This window comes from Nerophis lumbriciformis, linkage group LG05 (assembly GCF_033978685.3).
Source record: "Nerophis lumbriciformis linkage group LG05, RoL_Nlum_v2.1, whole genome shotgun sequence".
Taxonomy (NCBI): domain Eukaryota; kingdom Metazoa; phylum Chordata; class Actinopteri; order Syngnathiformes; family Syngnathidae; genus Nerophis; species Nerophis lumbriciformis.
This window is the reverse complement of record NC_084552.2, coordinates 43,597,426-43,619,696: the sequence shown is the minus strand read 5'-3', so window position 1 is coordinate 43,619,696 and position 22,271 is coordinate 43,597,426. Positions and strand designations below refer to the sequence as shown.

The window sequence follows — 22,271 nt, the reverse complement described above, 5'->3', positions numbered from 1 at the left end:
CGTTATGGCATTAAGAAACACTTAAGAAATCAAGAAAATAAATTGTGGTAGTGATTATCAGTTTCCTTTTTAAATTAAAGTACAAAAAATTATGGAACCTCTCAATTCTAAGGTTATGAAATCCTGAAAATAAAAAAAACCCCACCAGTAATACTTTGTTGCACCACCTCTGGCTTTTATAACTGGTTGCAATCTCTTAGGCATGTGGACTTTACAAGGTACTTTTTCAATTTTGCTCCAACTCTCTAAATTGCTGTTCTCAGATCAGCTATGGCTATTGCCAATCGGTTTAATTTGCAGCACATACTGGATTGCTCTATCACTGGTAGTAGGGCTGGGCAATATGGACCAAAACTAATATCCAGTTTTTTTAGGCCGAAGTATTTATTGCTAAGAAGTACAAATAGTTTACTTAACCAAAAAAGTAATTTACTTACTAATAGAATTGCTCTTTTATAAATGTAATTTCTAAGGAACATAATGATAAAAAAATAAATAAATAAAGAAACTTTAAAATTGTCAACTGCAGTTTTATTAAGAGCAGTGGTGTCTGTTGCCAAGTGAGCAAGTCTTTCAGCTTAGCTGAGCTGTTCGCTATAGCATTTAGCAGCGGCAATTTGTCAGCTCTGACGCCTGTTATGTTGAATCTTTTCACCAGGTTGTTACCTCTGGTTAATAAAGAGGGGGAGACGCCGAAACTTCGCTGCAGGCACGTCGGCTGTGCGCAAAGGCGAATATGGCGGGAGGTCTGTGTCAGCAATGCATGGTAGCGACTCCAGACGTGCGCCGGACCCTTTAAATTATTATTAAAACAAAGCATTGCGAAGGTCTGCGGAGGGTGTTGATGTGATTTTCAGTGAAGAGCGGGTAAACGGCAGGAGTAACTATTAAAGGCAGCGATAAAAGATATTATATTGGTATGGCTTTATTGTCTTAAATACATATTTCTAAAATATACTGGTCTACCGCCCAGCCCTAACTAGTAGGGTGTGGAAAGGCTGCCCAGCTTTTTCTTAGTAGATTCAATGGGTCTTGAAATTTCAAGCTGTACATAGGCTCAAAGAATGGTAATCCAGTAAATGTTTGAAGTACTTCTTGGTAGGGGAAGAGGATAAATGGAAGACAACAATGTGTGTGTGAATGGGTAAATGTGGAAGTAGTGTCAAAGCGCTTTGAGTACCTTGAAGGTAGAAAAGCGCTATACAAGTACAACCCATTCAGTCCTTTCCAGTTACATCCACCATCTTTTTTTACCCCCAATATTAATGGAATTTTTATCATTTACAACAAAATGTGTTTATACGGTAGCCTGCTCACTGTCAGATTACAGTTCCATGTGAAAATTAGGCAATCTTTTCACAATCGTCGATAAATTCATAGATGTCCTCACAAATATTAATATGAATACGAAGCATTAGTATGAAGTAAATTTTGTGTCCTTGTCTCGATCTTTTTTCCATCCATCCATTTTCTACTGCTTTTTATATTGTTGAAATCAAATGTTGCAAAGACAAAGCCTGAGCTACCTCCTGTATGTGTCACTCTCCTTGAAATAATGGGGCTGGGTCACAAAACAATGCAGGTGTACTTTGAAGTCTTTTATAACTTTGCATGGATGACCCATGCATGAGCTTTTAACTTTTGAACATGTGTCCTCAAATAAAAACAAAAGAAACATTTATAACAGTTGAAAAAGTATTTAAAATGTCTTTTTGAGAAGCTTCATGAGGTATTTTTCATCGCCAATATCCCAGTTGTCAAGTGTTTTAGTCATTTGCTGTTTTGTCTTATGTTTGGGCTGCTTTAGCAATCTAGTGTGCTTTTCCGTCAAGTCTTGGCATCCATGATTGACAGTTAATCAGCTAAAATTTAGCTGCTTTTCTTTAGACATGCGCACGTTGTGGTGGTTGAACTCCAATAAGAGGGAGCAGTCTCACGTCTCCCCCTCCATACCAGCCTCAAGCAGTCTAGTGGCATAGCAAGAGCGGAAAACTCACAGGCTAGCTCGGTTTACTACTTCTCGGTTTGTATTGTGCGCAAAGCACTTAATGTGTCATTGCAACCCCTGGAGCACAGCCAGTTGAATACACTTCTGATTGTTTTGAAAAATAAATCTGACTGCATTCTGTTAATGAAATTGCTTTCTCTCATCACACCCCTAGTGCAAACCTTTTTGGTAATTAAATTATTTGCTTAAGATTTAAGTTTTCAAATGTACTATATTTTATTATTGTTTATGTAATTTTGCTTAGATAAAATATTCTACATTGTGTACGTAATTAAAAAGTCATCTAGAGTACAATAAGAGTATTGTAGAATAAGAAAGTGTGACATCTTTCAATGTGGTTGCAGGGCAAAGCCTAGGTTATGGCTTCGTCAACTACGTAGACCCCAAGGACGCAGAGAAAGCCATCAACACCTTAAACGGCCTGAGACTTCAAACAAAAACCATTAAGGTAAGAAGGGCCTTGTCATTCTTGAACAGCGCGCCACACAAATCTGAGATATTTTAGTCGATGGCGTAATGAGAGCCTATTGTTAATCTGGGCACACGCCTGAGCCCTCAAGTAGAGCGCAACTGTTACTATGGTTTCATTTGTGCATTTATCGAGAGGTGGTGGTCATTAGTATTCATCAGGACGACAGTGTTTGCCTCATAAGGTGCAGGCCTGTTGTGATATATTTAATCAGTTTTAATCAAACCTGCCACTGTTGTGCACACTCCAATATTGTAGTGCATCACACGTCCACTGGTTGCTTTATCAGAAGGGAATACCCCGCAAAGTAGGTTAATGTGTGAAGGTGAGACTGGGGGAGAATAGAGCGGGATAAGCAAGAGCGATGTAGCCTTTTAGCTTCCTGGACAAATCCTCCTTAAAGCTTCACAAAGGTCCCTAAAGCAACATGTTCGTCAGGCTAACACTAACACTGGTCAGGTTTGCTTTTTGGTTCAAATGAACTGCAATGCATTATTTTTCTATGCAAGTGATGTTTATTGCGGTTTGGTTCACTTGAGCTCTAAAGTGGGTGCTTGACTATACCATCACAGTACTTTACAGTGCGAGCATGTTAGTCGCGTTTGCGACAAAAAATAGCTTGTGTGAGTAATAGAAGAAAAAAAGTAGCATTTTACACCTAAAATAAATCTGTTTAAATTTGATCAAACTACATTAAAATTTTTGCCCGTTTGTGTAGCATGTTTGAAATAAACTTAAACCATAACCAAATAAACAAGTGATTGACGCGGAAGTGTCACTGATCACTCTGTGCGTACTGAAAGCTGTGTGTCCCTCCTCCACGATGCATAGAGGGGGGTGAGCCTGGAGCCCCGCTCGTCCTAGCCTGCACATTCTTAGTTGGAGGACCTTGTCAGTAAAAGACATTTTTTTCACCACCTTAAATCTTGACACAAACTACACTGCGCTCGAGTAACTACGATGGTCGGAGAGAATTTGAACAACAAATCGATGATTGAAGTGACAAACTTGCCAAGTTGCCATCTAAACAATACCCTGTTTGTTGACTAGAACATACAGTTGTGGTCAAAAGTTTCAGGCTAGAATTAAGGTTTTAGAATGGCCTTCCCAAAGTCCTGACTTAAACGTGTGGACAATGCTGAAGAAACAAGTCCATGTTAGAAAACCAACACATTTAGCTGAACTGCACCAATTTTGTCAAGAGGAGTGGTCAAAAATTCAACCAGAAGCTTGCCAGAAGCTTGTAGATGGCTACCAAAGGCGCCTTATTGCAGTGAAACTTGCCAAGGGGCATGTAACCAAATATTAACATTGCTGTATGTATACTTTTGACCCAGCAGATTTGGTCACATTTTCGGTAGACCCATAATCAATTCATAAAAGAACCAAACTTCATGAAAGTTTTTTGTGACAAACAAGTATGTACTCCAATCACTCTATCACAAAAAAACAAGAGTTGTAGAAATTATTGGAAACTCAAGACAGCCATGACATTATGTTCTTTACAAGTGTATGTAAACCTTTGACAACGACTGTACATCCGTGGAAGCCCATTCGACCTATTTATTAAGCAGAGGTAATACAAACCAGTGAAACATTCAGAAGAGCTGCCGTCAGAGTCAACCAACTGCTGGTACTTGCCTGCTAAGCTAAGCTAACAAAAACATCTTAAACTGGGGTTTGAGCACGGTCTCGCTGACGTCACACGTCACTGGGCAACAGGTACCGCCTTTTAAAGGCACACACACAGACGCACACACTTCTCTGACTTATCTCAACTGCATTATGCCAGATATTTGAAGTTTTTTTTCTAAGTAACGTGTTAATTACTTTTTCTAGTAATTAACTATATTTACAAACCCCGTTTCCATATGAGTTGGGAAATTGTGTTAGATGTAAATATAAACGGAATACAATGATTTGCAAATCATTTGCAACCCATATTCAGTTGAATATGCTACAAAGACAACATATTTGATGTTCAAACTGATAAACATTTTTTTTTTTTGCAAATAATCATTAACTTTAGAATTTGATGCCAGCAACACGTGACAAAGAAGTTGGGAAAGGTGGCAATAAATACTGATAAAGTTGAGGAATGCTCATCAAAGACTTATTTGGAACATCCCACAGGTGTGCAGGCTAATTGGGAACAGGTGGGTGCCATGATTGGGTATAAAAACAGCTTCCCAAAAAATGCTCAGTCTTTCACAAGAAAGGACGGGGTGAGGTACACCCCTTTGTCCACAACTGCGTGAGCAAATAGTCAAACAGTTTAAGAACAACGTTTCTCAAAGTGCAATTGCAAGAAATTTAGGGATTTCAACATCTACGGTCCATAATATCATCAAAAGGTTCAGAGAATCTGGAGAAATCACTCCACGTAAGTGCGGCATGGCCGGAAACTAACATTGAATGACCGTGACCTTCGATCTCTCAGACGGCACTATATCAAAAACCGACATCAATCTCTAAAGGATATCACCACATGGGCTCAGGAACACTTCAGAAAACCACTGTCACCAAATACAGTTTGTCGCTACATCCGTAAGTGCAAGTTAAAGCTCTAGTATGCAAAGCGATTTGTCAACATTTGTCAACAACATCCAGAAACGCCGCCGGCTTCTCTGGGCCCGAGATAATCTAAGATGGACTGATGCAAAGTGGAAAAGTGTTCTGTGGTCTGACGAGTCTCAAATTGTTTTTGGAAATATTCGACATCGTGTCATCCGGACCAAAGGGAAAGCGAACCATCCTGTTATCGACAGAAAGTTCAAAAGCCAGCATCTGTGATGGTATGGGGGTGCATTAGTGCCCAAGCATGGGTAACTTACAAATCTGTGAAGGCACCATTAATACTGAAAGGTACATACAGGTTTTGTAACAACATATGCTGCCATCTAAGCGCCGTCTTTTTCATGGACGCCCCTGCGTATTTCAGCAAGACAATGCCAAGCCACATTCAGCACGTGTTACAACAGCGTGGCTTCGTAAAAAAAGAGTGCGGATACTTTCCTTGCCCGCCTGCAGTCCAGACCTGTCTCCCATCGAAAATGTGTGGCGGATAATGAAGCGTAAAATACGACAGCGGAGACCCCGGACTGTTGAACGACTGAAGCTCTACATAAAACAAAAATGGGAAAGAATTCCACTTTCAAAGCTACAACAATTAGTTTCCTCAGTTCCCAATCATTTATTGAGTGTTTTTAAAAGAAAAGGTGATGTAACACAGTGGTGAACATGCCCTTTCCCAACTACTTTGGCACGTGTTGCAGCCACGAAATTCTAAGTTAATTATTATTTGCAAAAAAAAAAAAAAAAAGTTTGAGTTTGAACATCAAATATCTTGTCTTTGTACTGCATTCAATTGAATATGGGTTAAAAAGGATTTGCAAATCATTGTATTCCGTTTATATTTACATCTAACACAATTTCCCAACTCATATGGAAACAGGGTTTGTATTAAAGAGTAATTCAATTGCCTCTTTGGTAAAGTAACAAATAACTTTAATTAATGACTTTTTAAAAATAATTTTCAAAACACAGCCTGTCACACAGCGTCATGAAGAAGTTGGCAGGTTGGTGTTCCTGTATATACTATAGTAATGTTTACCTAAAAAAAATACCATTGTTAAAGGTCAATTGTTTTTATTGTTGCTGCTGACATTAAAACATCTCCTCAGGGCTCTTAATTTTACATTTTGTTTTTTTGTGTTTTTATTAGCTGAAAAATTTAGCATACCTAAATGTTTTTTAAAGGAAATTGGAAATTATATTTGACTTTTCAAATATTTTTTAAGGCTTTTTCTTTTTTCTTATCTCAAAATACCTCCTTAATTGGGATTCTATTATGCAAAACCTATTTTTCTTACTTTTTGGTAATTGTTTTTGTGTATTTGGGATCCCTATCAGTCCCGAAAATTTTAAAATCAAGGCATGGTGGAGATATTTAGTTAAGTCAACTGATATTTCCATTCATGGGTCAGTTTTGTCTTGATTGAAAATGACAGGTGTTTCCCAGAAGATAATAAAACAATACAAGAGGTATCATTAGCCACGTGTATATGGACAACATTTAGTTAATCTGATAATCATTTGGATTAGAATGTTACTGTGTACATGGACCCTGGAAAAAATGAACTGATTATGATGTGCATTTTCATGCATCACACCTTAAATCGCAATACTTAACTTTGACATGCGCAGAAACCTAACGTAAACCGGAAGGTGTGTTATTTTTTTGTGCTGTGGTGCCATTTTTTGGACGAGTTTGCTCACTGCACGTGTTGAAGAAGCAGTAGACTTCCACTGTAAAACACAGATTTGTGCATTTCTGCTTGTCCGACGTTCTCACAGTATTTATTATTTTTTCCTTCTGTTCACTGCTTTTGTTTTACCTCTCTTTTTTTAAATGTAGCTGTTATGTGCTTTTTATATTGTGATTATGTACGGGTTGCTACGGGTCTTCATGTTACCATGTTGTTCTCTGTATGTGTTTGAGGCTAACAGTTAGCACTTGAAGGAGCTGTAAAGGCGTAAATAAAACAGCTCGTTAGGACAACTGGGTCCCTTCTTTGTTACATCAACACATGACACTCCAGACCAATGTTCCCTCTAATTTTTCATGTGTGTGAGCAAACGCACAAACTCCCTGAGCATTCAGTGGAGCACATGTGAGCAACATCAGACATGCACACTGTCGCCACACCAGCGTCACACCTGTCCCAAACCTGACATCATAACAATTTAAATGTTTTATTAAAATAATTTTCTGATATAAGTGATTTTGCCAGAGGGGTTAGTGCATCTGCCTCACAATACAAAGGTCCTGGGTTCGATCCTGCGCTCGAGATCTTTCTGTGTGGAGTTTGCATGTTCTCCCCGTGACTGCGTGGGTTCCCTTCGGGTACTCCGGCTTCCTCCCACCTCCAAAGACGTGCACCTGGGGATAGGTTGATTGGCAACACTAAATTGGCCCTAGTGTGTGAATGTGAGTGTGAATGTTGTCTGTCTATCTGTGTTGGCCCTGTGATGAGGTGGCGACTTGTCCAGGGGTGTACCCCGCCTTCCGCCCGAATGCAGCTGAGATAGGTTTCAGCACCCCCGCGACCCCGAACGGGACAAGCGGTACAAAATGGATGGATGGAAGTGATTTTGCCCTCTTACCATGACAATAACAAAAAAAAAACGTTTTTCATGACCTATGTGCTAGTATTGTATGTCTGGCTGCAGATCCTGCCTTTAAAAGAAAGGTTACCCCTTTCAGAGATTACTTTTAGTTCCTGTAACTTTCTGTCTGTAAAATACATCTTTTTATTAGCATTTATGAAATCTAGTGACAACATTTCATGAATAATATCCTTAGATTAACATTCTTAATAAATGGCAGTAAAATAAGCACACATCTGATTGAGGAGTCAGAGTGTTACAACCTGGCATTTACACATTGTGTGGCGTTGGGGTTGTCAGACTTTTTGTGTGGCCATAAACGCAGCACTGGCTAAGTGCCATGAGTGCGTGTGTTGGTGCAGGTGAGACAGAGCGAGCGGCTTCTGTTGATATGACGGATGACAAACTTGGTTTAAGCCTGGTTTGTATGGCAGAAAATGACCAGTTTTTATAGATAAAAGTTTTTTTTACTCATGTTTTTGGTGTGGTTACAAACAGTTTTGCTCAATAAAGTGATTGATGGAATTCTTGTCCGTAAAGTGTCTCGATAGACGATAATTGAACTGTGTTGACAAAGATTGTTTTATTCATCGGGGCCACTCTTGTTGTCACCTGTCACTCACAGAGTTGCATTGCAAAATCATACAGAATAAATTGTAATGTGTTTATTTTGTTTAAAGTTCAGATGGGATTTTTGATTTTCTTCGCGGCCTTAATTTGCTGTGCGCAGAGGACGCGTGAGCAGTGCGCAATTGCGCAGGCGCGCACCTTAGAGGGAATGTTGCTCCAGACCATATTTTAGTTTTTGCTTGTCTCGTTTTTTTAAAGCAACAAGCTCAATAGCATACAACGCTACTTCTGTACATTTTGAATTGGGGGAGACGGCAGCAAGACAATCACTTCATTCCGAGACTATTAAATTTAAATTTAGTACCCTATCTACCACCAAAGTATAGATGACATCAAAGACATGTGCACTAAAATGGTAAATGGGTTATACTTGTATAGCGCTTTTCTACCTTCAAGGTATTTCCACAGTCACCCATTTACACACACATTCACACACTGATGGCGGGAGCTGTCATGCAAGGCCCTAACCATGACCTATCAGGAGCAAGGGTGAAGTGTCTTGCTCCAGGACACAACGAACGTGACTAGGATGGCGGAACCCTCAGGTTACTGGCACTGCCACTCTATCAACCGAGCCACGCCGTCCCCTAAATGTGAGGATAATTCTCACCCAAATTTTGAAAGATGTTTTGTTGCGCAACAATCCGAATGACAATTGGTATAAACCACATCGGAATAAAATTTTGGTCGAAACGTGTGTGATCGGCTCAAAATATTCCAAATGGCGTGTTTACATGAAGCATTTTATTCTGGTTAGACTTTTAATTCGATTAAATGTGTCCATGCAGTGCTGTACAGTGCGACAAATTTAATCGCAAATGTGCCTAAAAATAGACCGTGCGACTTAATAAAACAAAACTGTCGCACATTTGGGGAAAGGAATTTAAACCCTTTCATCGCATTTTGCTCTTAAAGAAATCCATCCAGATTTGAGTACAAATTAGAGTACATTTTTCGCCCATCTGTATAGCATGTTTGAAATAAATTTAAACCATGAACATGTGGACTGTGATTGAGACGGAAGTGTTGATCACTCGCGCTGAGAGCTGTGTGGTCCTCCCCTCCCCGCCCTCCCTCCTGGCCCATGCACAGTGGGGAGCACGGCTGCTCCTCTGAGCTCAAACACGTATGAAACGAGATCTTAGTTGAAGGAACTGGTTGGTAAAATAAAACATTTTCCACCACCACTTGACACAGGAGGAGTTCAAGTACCTCGGAGTCTTGCTCGCGAGTGAGAGAAGAGTGGATTGCTTCAAAGCAAATTTGTGGATTATATTTTCGCAATTTTTCCCTTTTTTGAGTGGATTAATATTGGCCTGTGGATTAATGGATCACTAGGAAGCTGGTTGATAAAACGCGGTCGTGACTCGCGAGTAAAATGCATTCACTTCAAACTGACACAGCGTGCATATCTTTAAGGAACGTTTGAGGAGGAAATATTGTTGTTATAAACTTTTGTGTAGTGTTGGTTCTTTTTTGTCATTATTAAAGCTGATTTTAATGTGTAGCGGTGGCAGCTTAGCTGAATGTGACAGCGTGTCATAATTACTTCGGTCAGCTGGAACAAAAAATACCGATAGCAGCATCGTTAGTCCAGAATCTTCACAGTCCTCATGGGCCGACCTAATTAAAAACTGGTACCAAAAAATACTGGTATTCTGTATACATCCCTAGTCATGAACCTCACCAATGGCTTAAAATCTTTAGCTTATCCAATCCACTTACTTTTGGACACATTGAAGATTCAGCAGCAAACTTGGTCTTCAGGCTCTTAAACCGCACATGTGGTTGAATCTTGAGCATGTTGTTGAGGTCAGATTGTACTTCACATGTTGGCCTGGTGTACACAGGGGTTCTTTGTATACGCACTTGGGAATTGGTTCATTGCAATATTCGTCACAGGTGAAGCGTTAATTTGTGATCATCAACCAAAGCCGGTGTGAAACTGTTAACAAAATCTAAGTTTTGCATCTTATCACGGTTTTGTGGTCACAGTTTTTGATTTGGTTTGTTGTTAAGTTGAGTGTTTTTTATACCACCCATACCATACCATACCATTTATTCCAATAATTCAACATTATCAGTTTGTTTTCATCAATTGTCATGTATTGTTAGTTACATAGCTGTCATCATTTGGTCTTTACAATACAGTAGATCTCCTTCTATGCGCTTTTGTCCAAGCGTGATACTTGGCAACATGTTTCGGGTAAGGTTGTGTGCTGTTGAGCCTCTCATCTTAGATTGCAGGTGTTCATCTGTGAGACGACCCCTCTGCGCTGATTTTAAAGATAATATACAGAACATGTCATTGACTATCTACTATATCACTATATTGATGAACAGATGTGTTATGAGGCAGTCTGTTTTTTTTTGTTTTTTTAGTCCAATCGTAAAGATGGACACAATAATGTGGAGTAAATGTGCATTTAAAAAAAATACCCATCTTTGTTCATTCCTGCTGTTGAGTTATAGTTTCTGACAGTTCTGAGTCATTGAATGTATCCTGACTGGTGATTGAATGAGCGCGGGGAAACCATGTAAGGAGAGGGGGAAAGTTGGAGCCGCTGAGACAATTGATCGACCTCCTCCTCGTCATCCTTTCAACATCCGGGCAAAAGCTACAAAATGTTCTATCCACCCAAAAACATCACAATTTGTGATGCGTAACTTCATACGGGATGTCTGTATACAAGGACAATATCCAAAAGTCTTCCGCAGAATCTGAAAGAATTGGCAAGTCTGTCAAAGTCTACAAAGCCACAAAGGCATCTTCTATCTCAATTTCTTTTCTGCTCGCCATGTTCACGATACAAATGCTTCCACAACTTCTGCTTCTCCGCTTCACATGCATTTGTATGACCGGAAGTACACACGCTCTAAACTGAGTAGTAAAACAAAAATAATATGATCCAACACGCTCCAAATAGATTCCGAACAAGTTTGATATTTTATCAATCAATCAATCAATCAATGTTTACTTACATAGCCCTAAATCACGAGTGTCTCAAAGGGCTGCACAAGCCACAACGGCTCAGATCCCACATCAGGGCAAGAAAAAACTCAACCCAATGGGATAACAATGAGAAACCTTGGCGGGGACTGCAGATGTGGGGACCCCCCGCCCCCTTTTCCACGTTTTATGTTAAAGCCACATTCCAAAATGGAATAATTTTTTTTGTCCTCAAAATTCTGAACCCAAAATGACAATGTAAAAAAGTTATTTTAGAAATGTTTGCTAATTAATTGAAAATAAAAAACTAACAAATCACATGTACATAAGTATTCAGACTTTGCCATGACGATCAAATGTGAGATCAGTGGCATCCGGTTTTAAGTGATCATCCTTGAGATGTTTCTACAGCTTAATTGGAGTCCAACTGTGGTAAATTCAGTTGGTTGGACATGATTTGGAAAAGCATGCACCTGTCTGAATATAATGTCTCACACTTGGCAGTGCATGGCAAAGCACAAACCAAGAATTAGGTTGAAGCCGTTGTCTATAGACCCCCGAGAGAGGTTCACAAATCGAGGGAAGGGTACAGACAAATATATGCTGTCTCAAAGGTCCCAATGAGCACATTGGCCTCCATCATCTGTAAATGGAAGAAGTTTGGAACCACCAGAACTCTTCCAAGGCAGGCTACAAGGTGTGTGTATGTGTGTGTGGGGGGTTTGGTGGTAGCGGGGGTGTATATTGTAGCGTCCCGGAAGAGTTAGTGCTGCAAAGGGTTCTGGGTATTTGTTCTGTTGTGTTTATGTTGTGTTACTGTGCGGATGTTCTCCCAAAATGTGTTTGTCATTCTTGTTTGGTGTGGATTCACAGTGTGGCGTATATTTCTAACAATGTTAAAGTTGCTTATACGGCCACTCTCAGAGTAAACTGTATCGCTGTTGATGAAGTATGCTTTGCATTTACGTGTATGTGCGTACAGGAGCCGCTCATATCTTGTGACTGGGCGGGCACGTTGTTAGAATGGATGAAAAGCGGACGTGACGTCAGCTCGTAGAGGACGTTAAAAGCAGTGCCTGTAAGGCACGCCCCCAAGACTGTGGAATACGAGATATAATGACTGATGAACACCTTTGTTCGATAATGAAAGATGCCTCAGCTCAAAGCCTGAGCCCTGACATTAATGAACTAGCATCCAAGAAAAGATGGCAGGTATCTGGCTTGGGCACATCAGATTAGATCAGTGTGTTGCAAACTGAGCAGTTTAAAGTCCTGAATGGTTGGTTTATTCATTGTTATTTTATTTTCAAATTTATTAGCCTGTGGAAAAAGTTAATGTTGATTTTTACCTCAGAAGGCTGCAAATAGAAAAGAGGCATTACATTTTTATGTAAATTGTATTTGATATGCCATTGATATTTTTTAATTATTATTATTATTATTTGAAACTCGATTTTGCATGTCACTATAAAGTTATATAAGCCTTGCTTGTTCAATATTTAATGCAAAACTTGTTGGGGTCCCTATTAAAAGGTTAATTTGTTCAACCTTGGCCCGCAGCTTTGTTCAGTTTTGAATTTTGGCCCACTCTGTATTTGAGTTTGACACCCCTGCTCTAAAGTATAATTATTGTAACATTTTAAGAAGTATTTTGGATTTAGATAATTATCAGATATTCATGGATGCTTGCCTCATCTTTATAGTTCTAAATAAACTTGCTCCCCCTCCTTTGATAGATTTTAATTTGAAAAAAAATAGCAGTCAAGTAAACACCAGAGCAGTGACCAAAGGGGACTGCAACGTACAAAGGCGCAGGACTAAATTTGGCCAAATGGTGGGGTCTATCAGAGGCATACAGTCATGGAACAGGCTGCCAGCCCATGTCAGAAACTGTGACACCTATTTAACATTTAAAACTGCACTGAAACAATGGTTGAAAACTAATCAGACATGCACGCACAATTAGATTATTCACTTGTTTTTTTTTGTTTGTTGTTTTTTTTTGTGTCCATGGTCTGTGCTTATGGTATGCTTGTAATGTGTAATGTCTTGTGATTTATGTATTCTTTTGTATCATGACCTGTTGAATGTTTACTGTATTAACCTGCCTTAGGACAACGGATGAAAATTAGCTATTGTACTAACTCCGGCATATTTACATTGTTGCTCTATGTTGATGACTATGCATTGTCCTAATTCAAATAAATAAATAGTAGCTCCATGTAGCAGTCTTATCCGTAACTCACAATCCCACATAGCTAAACACGCTAACATGACCAAAATAAACCCCTCGCGTTCATAGTGTATAGCCAACAGTAGAATTAGGGAGAGCATGTAAAATGAGACTTCATATACTGTACATGTGTGAAAATTGAAGAAATCTTATTTATGAAATCACTCATTTAGTGCATGGAAATGTACTGTGTGGCAACTCGGTACACCGCTCTACCGTACAGTAACATCTGATTATGAATACATTTACTGTCTTATCATGCATCTATCAAATACGCGTTTATTGTGATGAAAGTCAAATGCGCTGTTCTCTCTTCACAGGTTTCCTACGCGCGTCCAAGCTCTGCTTCCATCCGTGATGCAAATTTGTATGTCAGCGGCTTGCCAAAGACCATGACTCAAAAAGAACTGGAACAGCTTTTTGCTCAGTATGGCCGCATCATAACCTCACGCATCCTTGTGGACCAGGTGACCGGTGAGTCAGATCCTGCAACTGTGACTTTTTATACCATTATTTTATATTATACAGTATACTATAAAAAGAAAGGAGGTGGGGGGAGTTGTCTTTGGCCCTTCAACAGAGGGATAAACAAATATGCATCGGGGTATTAGAGCACGATAGCAAAATGCAATTTTCCGCCCGAGGTGTTTACAAATATGCATGCGGGATGGATAGAATATGAAAAGAATAATTGAGGACTGGGGAGTGCTTCATGATGTCTGCAGCGAGTCTCCTTTTGCAGAAAGAAATGAAAAGCCTTGAAAGATTTCCCAGCTGTCGTGTGAAAAACTGAATCTTTCGTCAAGGTCCCTACCCTACTTCCTGCTGACAGTTCCACACTTTTAAAAAAGTTTGGGAAACAAAAATAAAAAATTATGAAGCCAAAATATCACCTATTTTAAAAATAATTTCGGTCATGGATACATCTACTTCATAACGGGCGCATGCACATTTGTACGAGTGTAATAGAAGCCAGGAGACTGCCTGTGATTTTAGCACTGCTGTAGTACGCTGGTCTCTCACACAGGCGACATGACATGGGTTTGAGCCCCACTCGGAACAGTAGAAAAAACAACAAAGCTGAGAGAGAGAGAGTACACTATTGCTAGATGAAGCAGAGCTGTTTGTGATTGACAGCTATAAACACCAATCATTGCATTCTACTGTCAAAATCAGGGGCCCCTAATAGGGTAGGGCCCCTTGGCTTCAGCACAGGTAAGCCCGAGCATTAAGGCAGCATTGGTTCTCGCCTGTAGAAATCATTCCAATGAGGATTTTGTTTCCTAAAGTAGTCCATCATGAAGGGGAAAGGGTTGTTAAAACAAACAAGAAACCAGAGGTGGGGACTCGAATCACCTGACTTTGGACTGGACTTGACAATATAATCAAAGATCTGCAACTCGACTTGGACTTTGACATCACTTACTCGGGGCAAAATGCTTTAGAAGACTAAGCAAAAACTAATCTTATACATCATTATTACTGAATTGCTTGACAACACCAATAAACAATGATCAAACGGTATTCATTGATGTCCAACAAAGATGTTACTGACTGATACACAAGTAGTTGGTCCACTTCAAGGATGTTGAAGCCATTAAAGCTGGGGTACTTAATTTATATTCTTTAACAAAAAAGAATATCATACTAGCATCATACAGTATATCGTAACAGTAATCATTTCTGAAAAAATTGTATGTCTGCATGCTGTCTGTGCCTTATAAATAATATTTTAGTAAATCAATCAATCAAAGTTTACTCATATAGCCCTTAATCACAAATGTCTCAAAGGGCTGCACAGGCCACAACAACATCCTCTGCTCAGATCCCACATCAGAGCAAGAAAAACCTCAACCCACTGGGAACAACAAGAAACCTTGGAAGAGACCGCAGATGTGGGGATCCCTCCTGGGTGACCGGTGCAATGGATGCCGAGTGGATACGGTTAATAATGTTGGTTGCAAAGCTGAAACTTAAAGGAATTGACGGAAGGGCACCACCAGGAGTGGAGCCTGTAGCTTAATTAGACTCAACACAGGGAACCTCACCTGGCCCGGACACAGAAAGTATTGACAGATTGATAGCTCTTTAATAAATGGCAAATAAAACCCTGGAAGACAAAATAGTTTGTCTTCGTGGCGGTCAAACTCTCCAGATCCAACCCACAGGATTTAGAGAAAGGAGGGGTGAGCAAACCCCACGTTGGATGATGCAATATATACTAAAGCGCGTGCACGATGCAAACTTGTTTTTAGTAAAGCATGGCTGCTGAACACCCACCTCGAAAGATCGCAATACCCGCACGTGCTGTTACAGCATATACTACTAAAAAAACAGAGGGAAATCAGAGGAAGAAAAGAAATACGCTGTACGTCTAAAAAAACAAGAGCCAACACTCGAATATTGAGTTGTTTATTCCAGACAATGCATTTAGATGAACAATCTTATTTACAGATTGTAGACCAGCCAGATTATAGCATAATTGTTCATTTACATCTGTAGTCCCAAAACATAACAGAAACACGGGAGGACAATAAAGCATTACAATGTCAAAAACAGAGACACAAACAATAAAAACTATGAAATCAGTCAAAGTGACGACATGATTGGGAATTTTTAAGAAACTATTTGAGATCCTTATTAAAATTGTAAAAAGTAGGATACTCTCAAATATCACTGGGAAGTCTGTTGCAGAAATGACTTGCTTGAACTGACAAAACTGTTTGTCCAAAGGTTATTTTTCTGCAGGGGATGTTAATGTCTCTTTACTGTCGTTGCCAACATGAGCATTGAAGTCCCCCAGTAGCACGAGGGAATCACCCGGGGGAGCACTCTCAAGTACTCCCTCGAGTGAATCCAAAAAGGGTGGGTACTCTGAACTGCGGTTTGGCGCGTAAGCGCAAACCACAGTCAGGACCCGTTCCCCCACCCGAAGGCGGAGGGAAGCTACCCTCTCGTCCACCGGGTTGAACTCCAACGTACAGGCTCTGAGCCGGGGGGAAACAAGAGTTGCCACCCCAGCCCGTCGCCTCTCACTGCCGGCAACGCCAGAGTGGAAGAGAGTCCAGCCCCTCTCGAGAGAACTGGTTCCAGAGCCCTTGCTGTGCGTCGAAGTGAGTCCGACTATATCTAGCCGGAACTTCTCCACTTCGCGCACTAGCTCTGGCTCCTTCCCCCCCAGCGAGGTGACGTTCCACGTCCCAAGAGCTAGCTTCTGTAGCCGAGGATCGGACCGCCAAGTGCCCTGCCTTCGGCTGCCGCCCAGCTCACATCGCACCCGACCTCTATGACCCCTGCTATGGGTGGTGAGCCCATTGGAGGGGGGACCCACGTTGCCTCTTCGGGCTGTGCCCGGCCGGGCCCCATGGGGACAGGCCCGGCCACCAGGCGCTCGCCATCGTGCCCCACCTCCGGGCCTGGCTCCAGAGGGGGGCCCCGGTGACCCGCGTCCGGGCGAGGGAAATCTGGGTCCTTGTTTTTTATTATTCATGGAGGTCTTCGAGCTGCTCTTTGTCTGATCCCTCACCTAGGACCAGTTTGTCTTGGGAGACCCTACCAGTGTACCAATGTCTCCTCTGGAGGAGGCTCGGGTGTCAAAACCTTTGTCATTTTTCAGTTTAATTTATGTGGAGAGTGGCGGTGGGGCGAGTACATGAAGAACTTTCTAAATTAAACCGCTGTTTTTAAAATGAATACAATTTTCAAAGCAAAACATTTTATATTTTACCAAAATGTTGCACTAATAGAATGACAGGCTTTTGATCAAGGATTGTTCCATCCATCCATCCATCCATCCATTTTCTACCGCTTATTCCCTTCGGGGTCGCGGGGGGGCGCTGGAGCCTATCTCAGCTACAATCGGGCGGAAGGCGGGGTACACCCTGGACAAGTCGCCACCTCATTGCAAGGCCAACACAGATAGACAGACAACATTCACACTCACATTCACACACTAGGGCCAATTTGGTGTTGCCAATCAACCTATCCCCAGGTGCATGTTTTTGGAGGTGGGAGGAAGCCGGAGTACCCGGAGGGAACCCACGCAGTCACGGGGAGAACATGCAAACTCCACACAGAAAGATCCCGAGCCTGGGATTGAACCCCAGACTACTCGGCACCTTCGTATTGTGAGGCAGACGCACTAACCCCTCTGCCACCGTGCTGCCCGGATTGTTATAGATTTTTTTAAATAACATTTCTGTGGATTTTAATATTGTGTTTCCAGTAATATATGCGGGAAAATATTATTGAGTGTAAAAATGTCTTCGCAACCCTGATTGTCATTGAAGGTCTGATTTGTTTAAAATTATGCAGAGCGCACTTGATTCTTTTTGCTGTGAGTTTGATTTGGGTTATTTTAAAAGAAAGTGTTGGGTCCAGTGTGACCCCAACTTGAACTCCTCCACAAGCTCAAGCTCAACATCCCCCAGGAACACACTGGACCGCTCGAGCTTTATGGGGTTTTTTTTGTGAACATCATTGAAACAGTTTTGTTTTTGTTTAACAACAAACATGATTTAAGAAGCCAATTCTGAATACTCATTAGAGCTGGCGAGAGGATGGATGATGCAGGTGTAAAGATAACAGTGTCATCAGTATACGTTTAAAGGTTCATATTCATGCAACATTTGGCAGGTCATTTATATATATATAGTATATATATATATAACGAAACTAACTTACACAATTCTAAGTTTGTTGGCATTATTTGTCAAGAAAGTGGAGATGTGGCACTTTTTAAATGCCTGATAACCTACTTACAGGTGAGAATAATCCATTCAATTTGTCATATGCATGTATGCCCTGGCAAACGATTATCATAATTTCATGACCGAAGCAAAAAACGTTTTGCACTTTAATACTGAAATAAATACACCTACAGTTTATTAAATTAAAATATAGAAAAAAATATCGGCAGCGGTAAAGTTTAGATCCATGAAGGAAAGAAGAAAGTGAATGAATGTTTATAACTGAATACATTTACATATGCATAAAAATGTGTTTTCTTTTCTTTTGTATAATTTTTTACATGATTTAACGTTTATGACAACATTTTCCAAAACACAATATAGAATGTGAGATATACCAGGATAATGCATACATGTATAATTTGTTTTCAAAACGGTTACAAAAAAGTGGGACCCCAAAAATGTACTGTGGGACTTGATGGGGTCCCTGGGACCCCATTTTGAAAATTCCTAGCGCCAACACTTTGTATATATATGTGTATGTACTGTATATATACAATTGTGGTCAAAAGTTTACATACACTTGTGAAGGACGTATTGTCATGGCTGTCTTGAGTTTCCAATAATTTCTACAACTCTTATTTGTTTGTGATAGTGATTGGAGCACATACTTGTCACAAAAAACATTCATGAAGTTTGGTTCTTTTATGAATTTATTATGGGTCTACTGAAAATGTGACCAAATCTGCTAGGTGAAAAGTATACATACAGCAACATACATTATCAATTTTAGGGCTCATGTGATGCAGTCATTAGACTCGGTTACAAACGCGACAATGGGAAAGTCAAAGGAACTCAGCACAGATCTGAAAAAACGAATCATTGACTTAAACAAGTCAGGAAAGTCACTTGGAGCGATTTCAAAGCAGCTTAAGGTCCCAAGAGCAACTGTGCAGACAATTGTTGGTAAGTGTAAAATGCATGGCACAGTTTTTTCACTGCCACGATTAGGAAGAAAACGCAAGCTATCACCTGCTGATGAGAGAAAATTGGTCTGGATGATCAAAAGTCAACTGAGAACCACCAAAAAGCAGGTCTGCAATGAATTGGAAGCTGCTGGAACACAGGTGTCAGTGTCCACAGTCAAGCGTGTTTTGCATCGCCATGGACTGAGAGGTTACCATGCAAGAAGGAAGCCCTTGCTCCAGAAGCGACACCTTAAGGCTCGTCTAAAGTTTGCTGCTGATAAGATAAGACCTTCTGGAGGAAAGTTCTGTGGTCAGATGAAACGAAAATGTTGCTGTTTGGCCACAATAACCAGCAATATGTTTGGAGGAGAAAAGGTGAGGCCTTTAATCCCAGGAACACCATGCCTACCGTCAAGCATGGTGGTGGTAGTATTATGCTCTTGGCCTGTTTTGCTGCCAATGGAAATGGTGCTTTACAGAGAGTAAATGTGACAACGAAAAAGGAGGATTAACTCCAAATTCTTCAGGACAACCTAAAATCTTTAGCCTGGAGGTTGGGTCTTGGGCGCAGTTGGGTGTTCCTACAGGACAATGACCTCAAACACATGTCAAAAGTGGTAAAGAAATGCCAAAATTAGGCTAGAATTAAGGTTTTAGAATGGCCTTTCCAAAGTCCTGACTTAAACCCCATTGAGAACATGTGGACAATGCTGAAGAAACAAGTCCATGTCGGAAAACCAAAACATTTAGTTGAACTGCACCAATTTTGTCAAGAGGAGTGGTCAAAAATTCAACCAGAAGCTTGTGGATGGCTACCAAAAGCGCCTTATTGCAGATGAAATTTGCCAAGGGACATGTAATCAAATATTAACATTGCTGTATGTATACTTTGTCGCGTTTGTAACCGAGTCCAATGACTGCATCACATGAGCCCTATTTAAATGGGCTCAGAGAAGTCAACAGGTGTCGTCAATCATAATCACTCACATGAAGTTAAGAGGCCATGCCATGAAGCTAATTTGATTTGATTGTAACATTTTTATATCACCAAAATTGATAATGTATGTTGCTGTACGATACTTTTGACCCAGCAGATTTGGTCACATTTTCAGTAGACCCATAATAAATTCATAAAGGAACAAAACTTCATGAATGTTTTTTGTGACAAACAAGTACTGCATGTGCTCCAATCACTCTATCACAAAAAAATAAGAGTTGTAGAAATTATTGGAAACTCAAGACAGCCATGACATTGTCCTTCACAAGTGTATGTAAACTTTTGACCACAACTGTACAGTATAAATATGTACAGTATATGCATGTATATACCAAATATGTGTATATATGTATATATACGAAACACAAAACCAGTGAAATTGGCACGTTGTGTCAATCGTAAATAAAAACAGAATACAATGATTTGTAAATCCTTTTCAAGCTATATTCAATTGAATAGACTGCAAAGATAAGACACTTAACGTTCGAACTGAGAAACTTTATTTTTTGCAAATATTAGCTCATTTGGAATTTGATGCCCGCAACATGTTTCAAAAAAGCTGGCATAAGTGGGGAAAAAAGAGTGAGAAAGTTGAGGAATGCTCATCAAACACTTATTTGGAGAATCCCACAGGTGAACAGGCTAATTGGGAACATGTGGGTGCCAAGATTGGGTATAAAAGCAGCTTCCATGAAATGCTCAGTCATTCACAAACAAGGATGTCTTCCTCAAAGTTACCAGAAGGATAATCACTTGGTGTCGGCGCCCCACTACCACTGACCTCCTACTTGTCAGGAATCACCCCATCCAGTCTGTGCAGAGAAAACGTGTCCTCTACCGCCCTACCTAACAAACTGCACTAAATGAAAACCACCTCCTAAACCAGCTGGTTGCTAAATCACAACCCCTGGGCGCCCCAGAGACTGAAATGATGTCAGCCTTTCTATCGCCATGTTCAGGCCTCTGCGACTTCTGGAATAACAACTGAGAAGAAACTACAAGACCATAACAGTTCACAGTTCTCCAAAAAACCAAAGCCCCACCCATGTTTGTATGGAGCCTTGTTAAAACACTGTATGCTTCAGACCGAAATGTCGGACTGCAGATTATTTAATCCATCAGTGTTTCGTTCATTAACGTCGGAAGCAAAGCGTGGATCTCACAGCACTCGACAAGAAGTCGGATGGCTGCAATGCCTACATCTAACCTGACCTCGGCTGTCTCATACGCAAAAAAAACAAAAAAACTCTCCTGTATCTGCAATCACAATCAGTGGACAGGAAAACTTAAGTTATATATTTTTTTGTCTTAGATGTTTCACCCCTCATCCAAGTCGGCTTCATCAGTTCATGCTAATAGACTTAGATTGGTCATCATGGTTCATCTTTGCCTAGGCACACCCTTCGGGTGTTGGAGTATAAACATTTGGAATTTTGGCACCAGCCGATAGACGAGATCTGACCAATCTAAGTCTAAGATTAGATCTGACCAAACCAAGTCTATGAGCATGAACTGATGAAGCCTGCGTGGATGAGAGGCGAAACGTCTTCTAAGACAAACTAAACAGTCCAGTTACGATTGATTGAATGCTCTGAGAATGCAATGACCTCGATGAATGAGAACATCCATAGACATGTTCAAATGTATTAAAAATCCCGGTAGCAAAAGCAGAGCTTTTTTTTTTATTGCATCCTTTTTCCATTGGCAGGGAGTGAAGTAATCAACTGTCCTAATGATTTGTCAGCTCTTCGGATTTTGAAGTGTAAACCTATTTAGTGGCTCTACTTTAGCCATCAGCTTTCGAATTTAGCTGGAGATATTTTTAGGCGTGTGCTAACAATAAAGACGAAAAAGATGACTACTTCATTCTGAAAATATGTATTCATTTACTGTGCTGCTTATTAGGATGCAATTAAAATACCTATTACCTCTAAATTACACTGAGTGTGTTGCGGCTGCAGAGATTATTAATTTTCATTCTTTATAGGCAATGTGTCAAATTACACCAGCGCCACAGCGTTGTGTTTACTGCATCAGCTCTGACGCTCTGCAGCAAATACGCAAGGTTTCTTTATTTTCCGAACACCACAGCAAAGCGCATCAATTTTGCACACATGGGTAGTGCAGGAAAGGACATACGACATAAACACAATAGTTCC

The 22,271-nt window shown here is 40.4% G+C and overlaps 1 protein-coding gene across 10 annotated transcripts in view; it reads left to right on the top strand.

Annotated features, from left to right (window-relative positions):
• Positions 1-22,271, top strand: part of elavl2 (ELAV like neuron-specific RNA binding protein 2) — a 128,444-nt gene that overhangs the window by 82,763 nt on the left and 23,410 nt on the right. For all 10 annotated transcript variants that reach the window (XM_061959228.1, XM_061959230.1, XM_061959225.1 and 7 more), the window contains 2 exons: positions 2,353-2,456; positions 13,780-13,933. In XM_061959228.1, the coding sequence (XP_061815212.1) occupies positions 2,353-2,456; positions 13,780-13,933 (258 nt within the window). The remainder of the gene's footprint in view (positions 1-2,352; positions 2,457-13,779; positions 13,934-22,271) is intronic.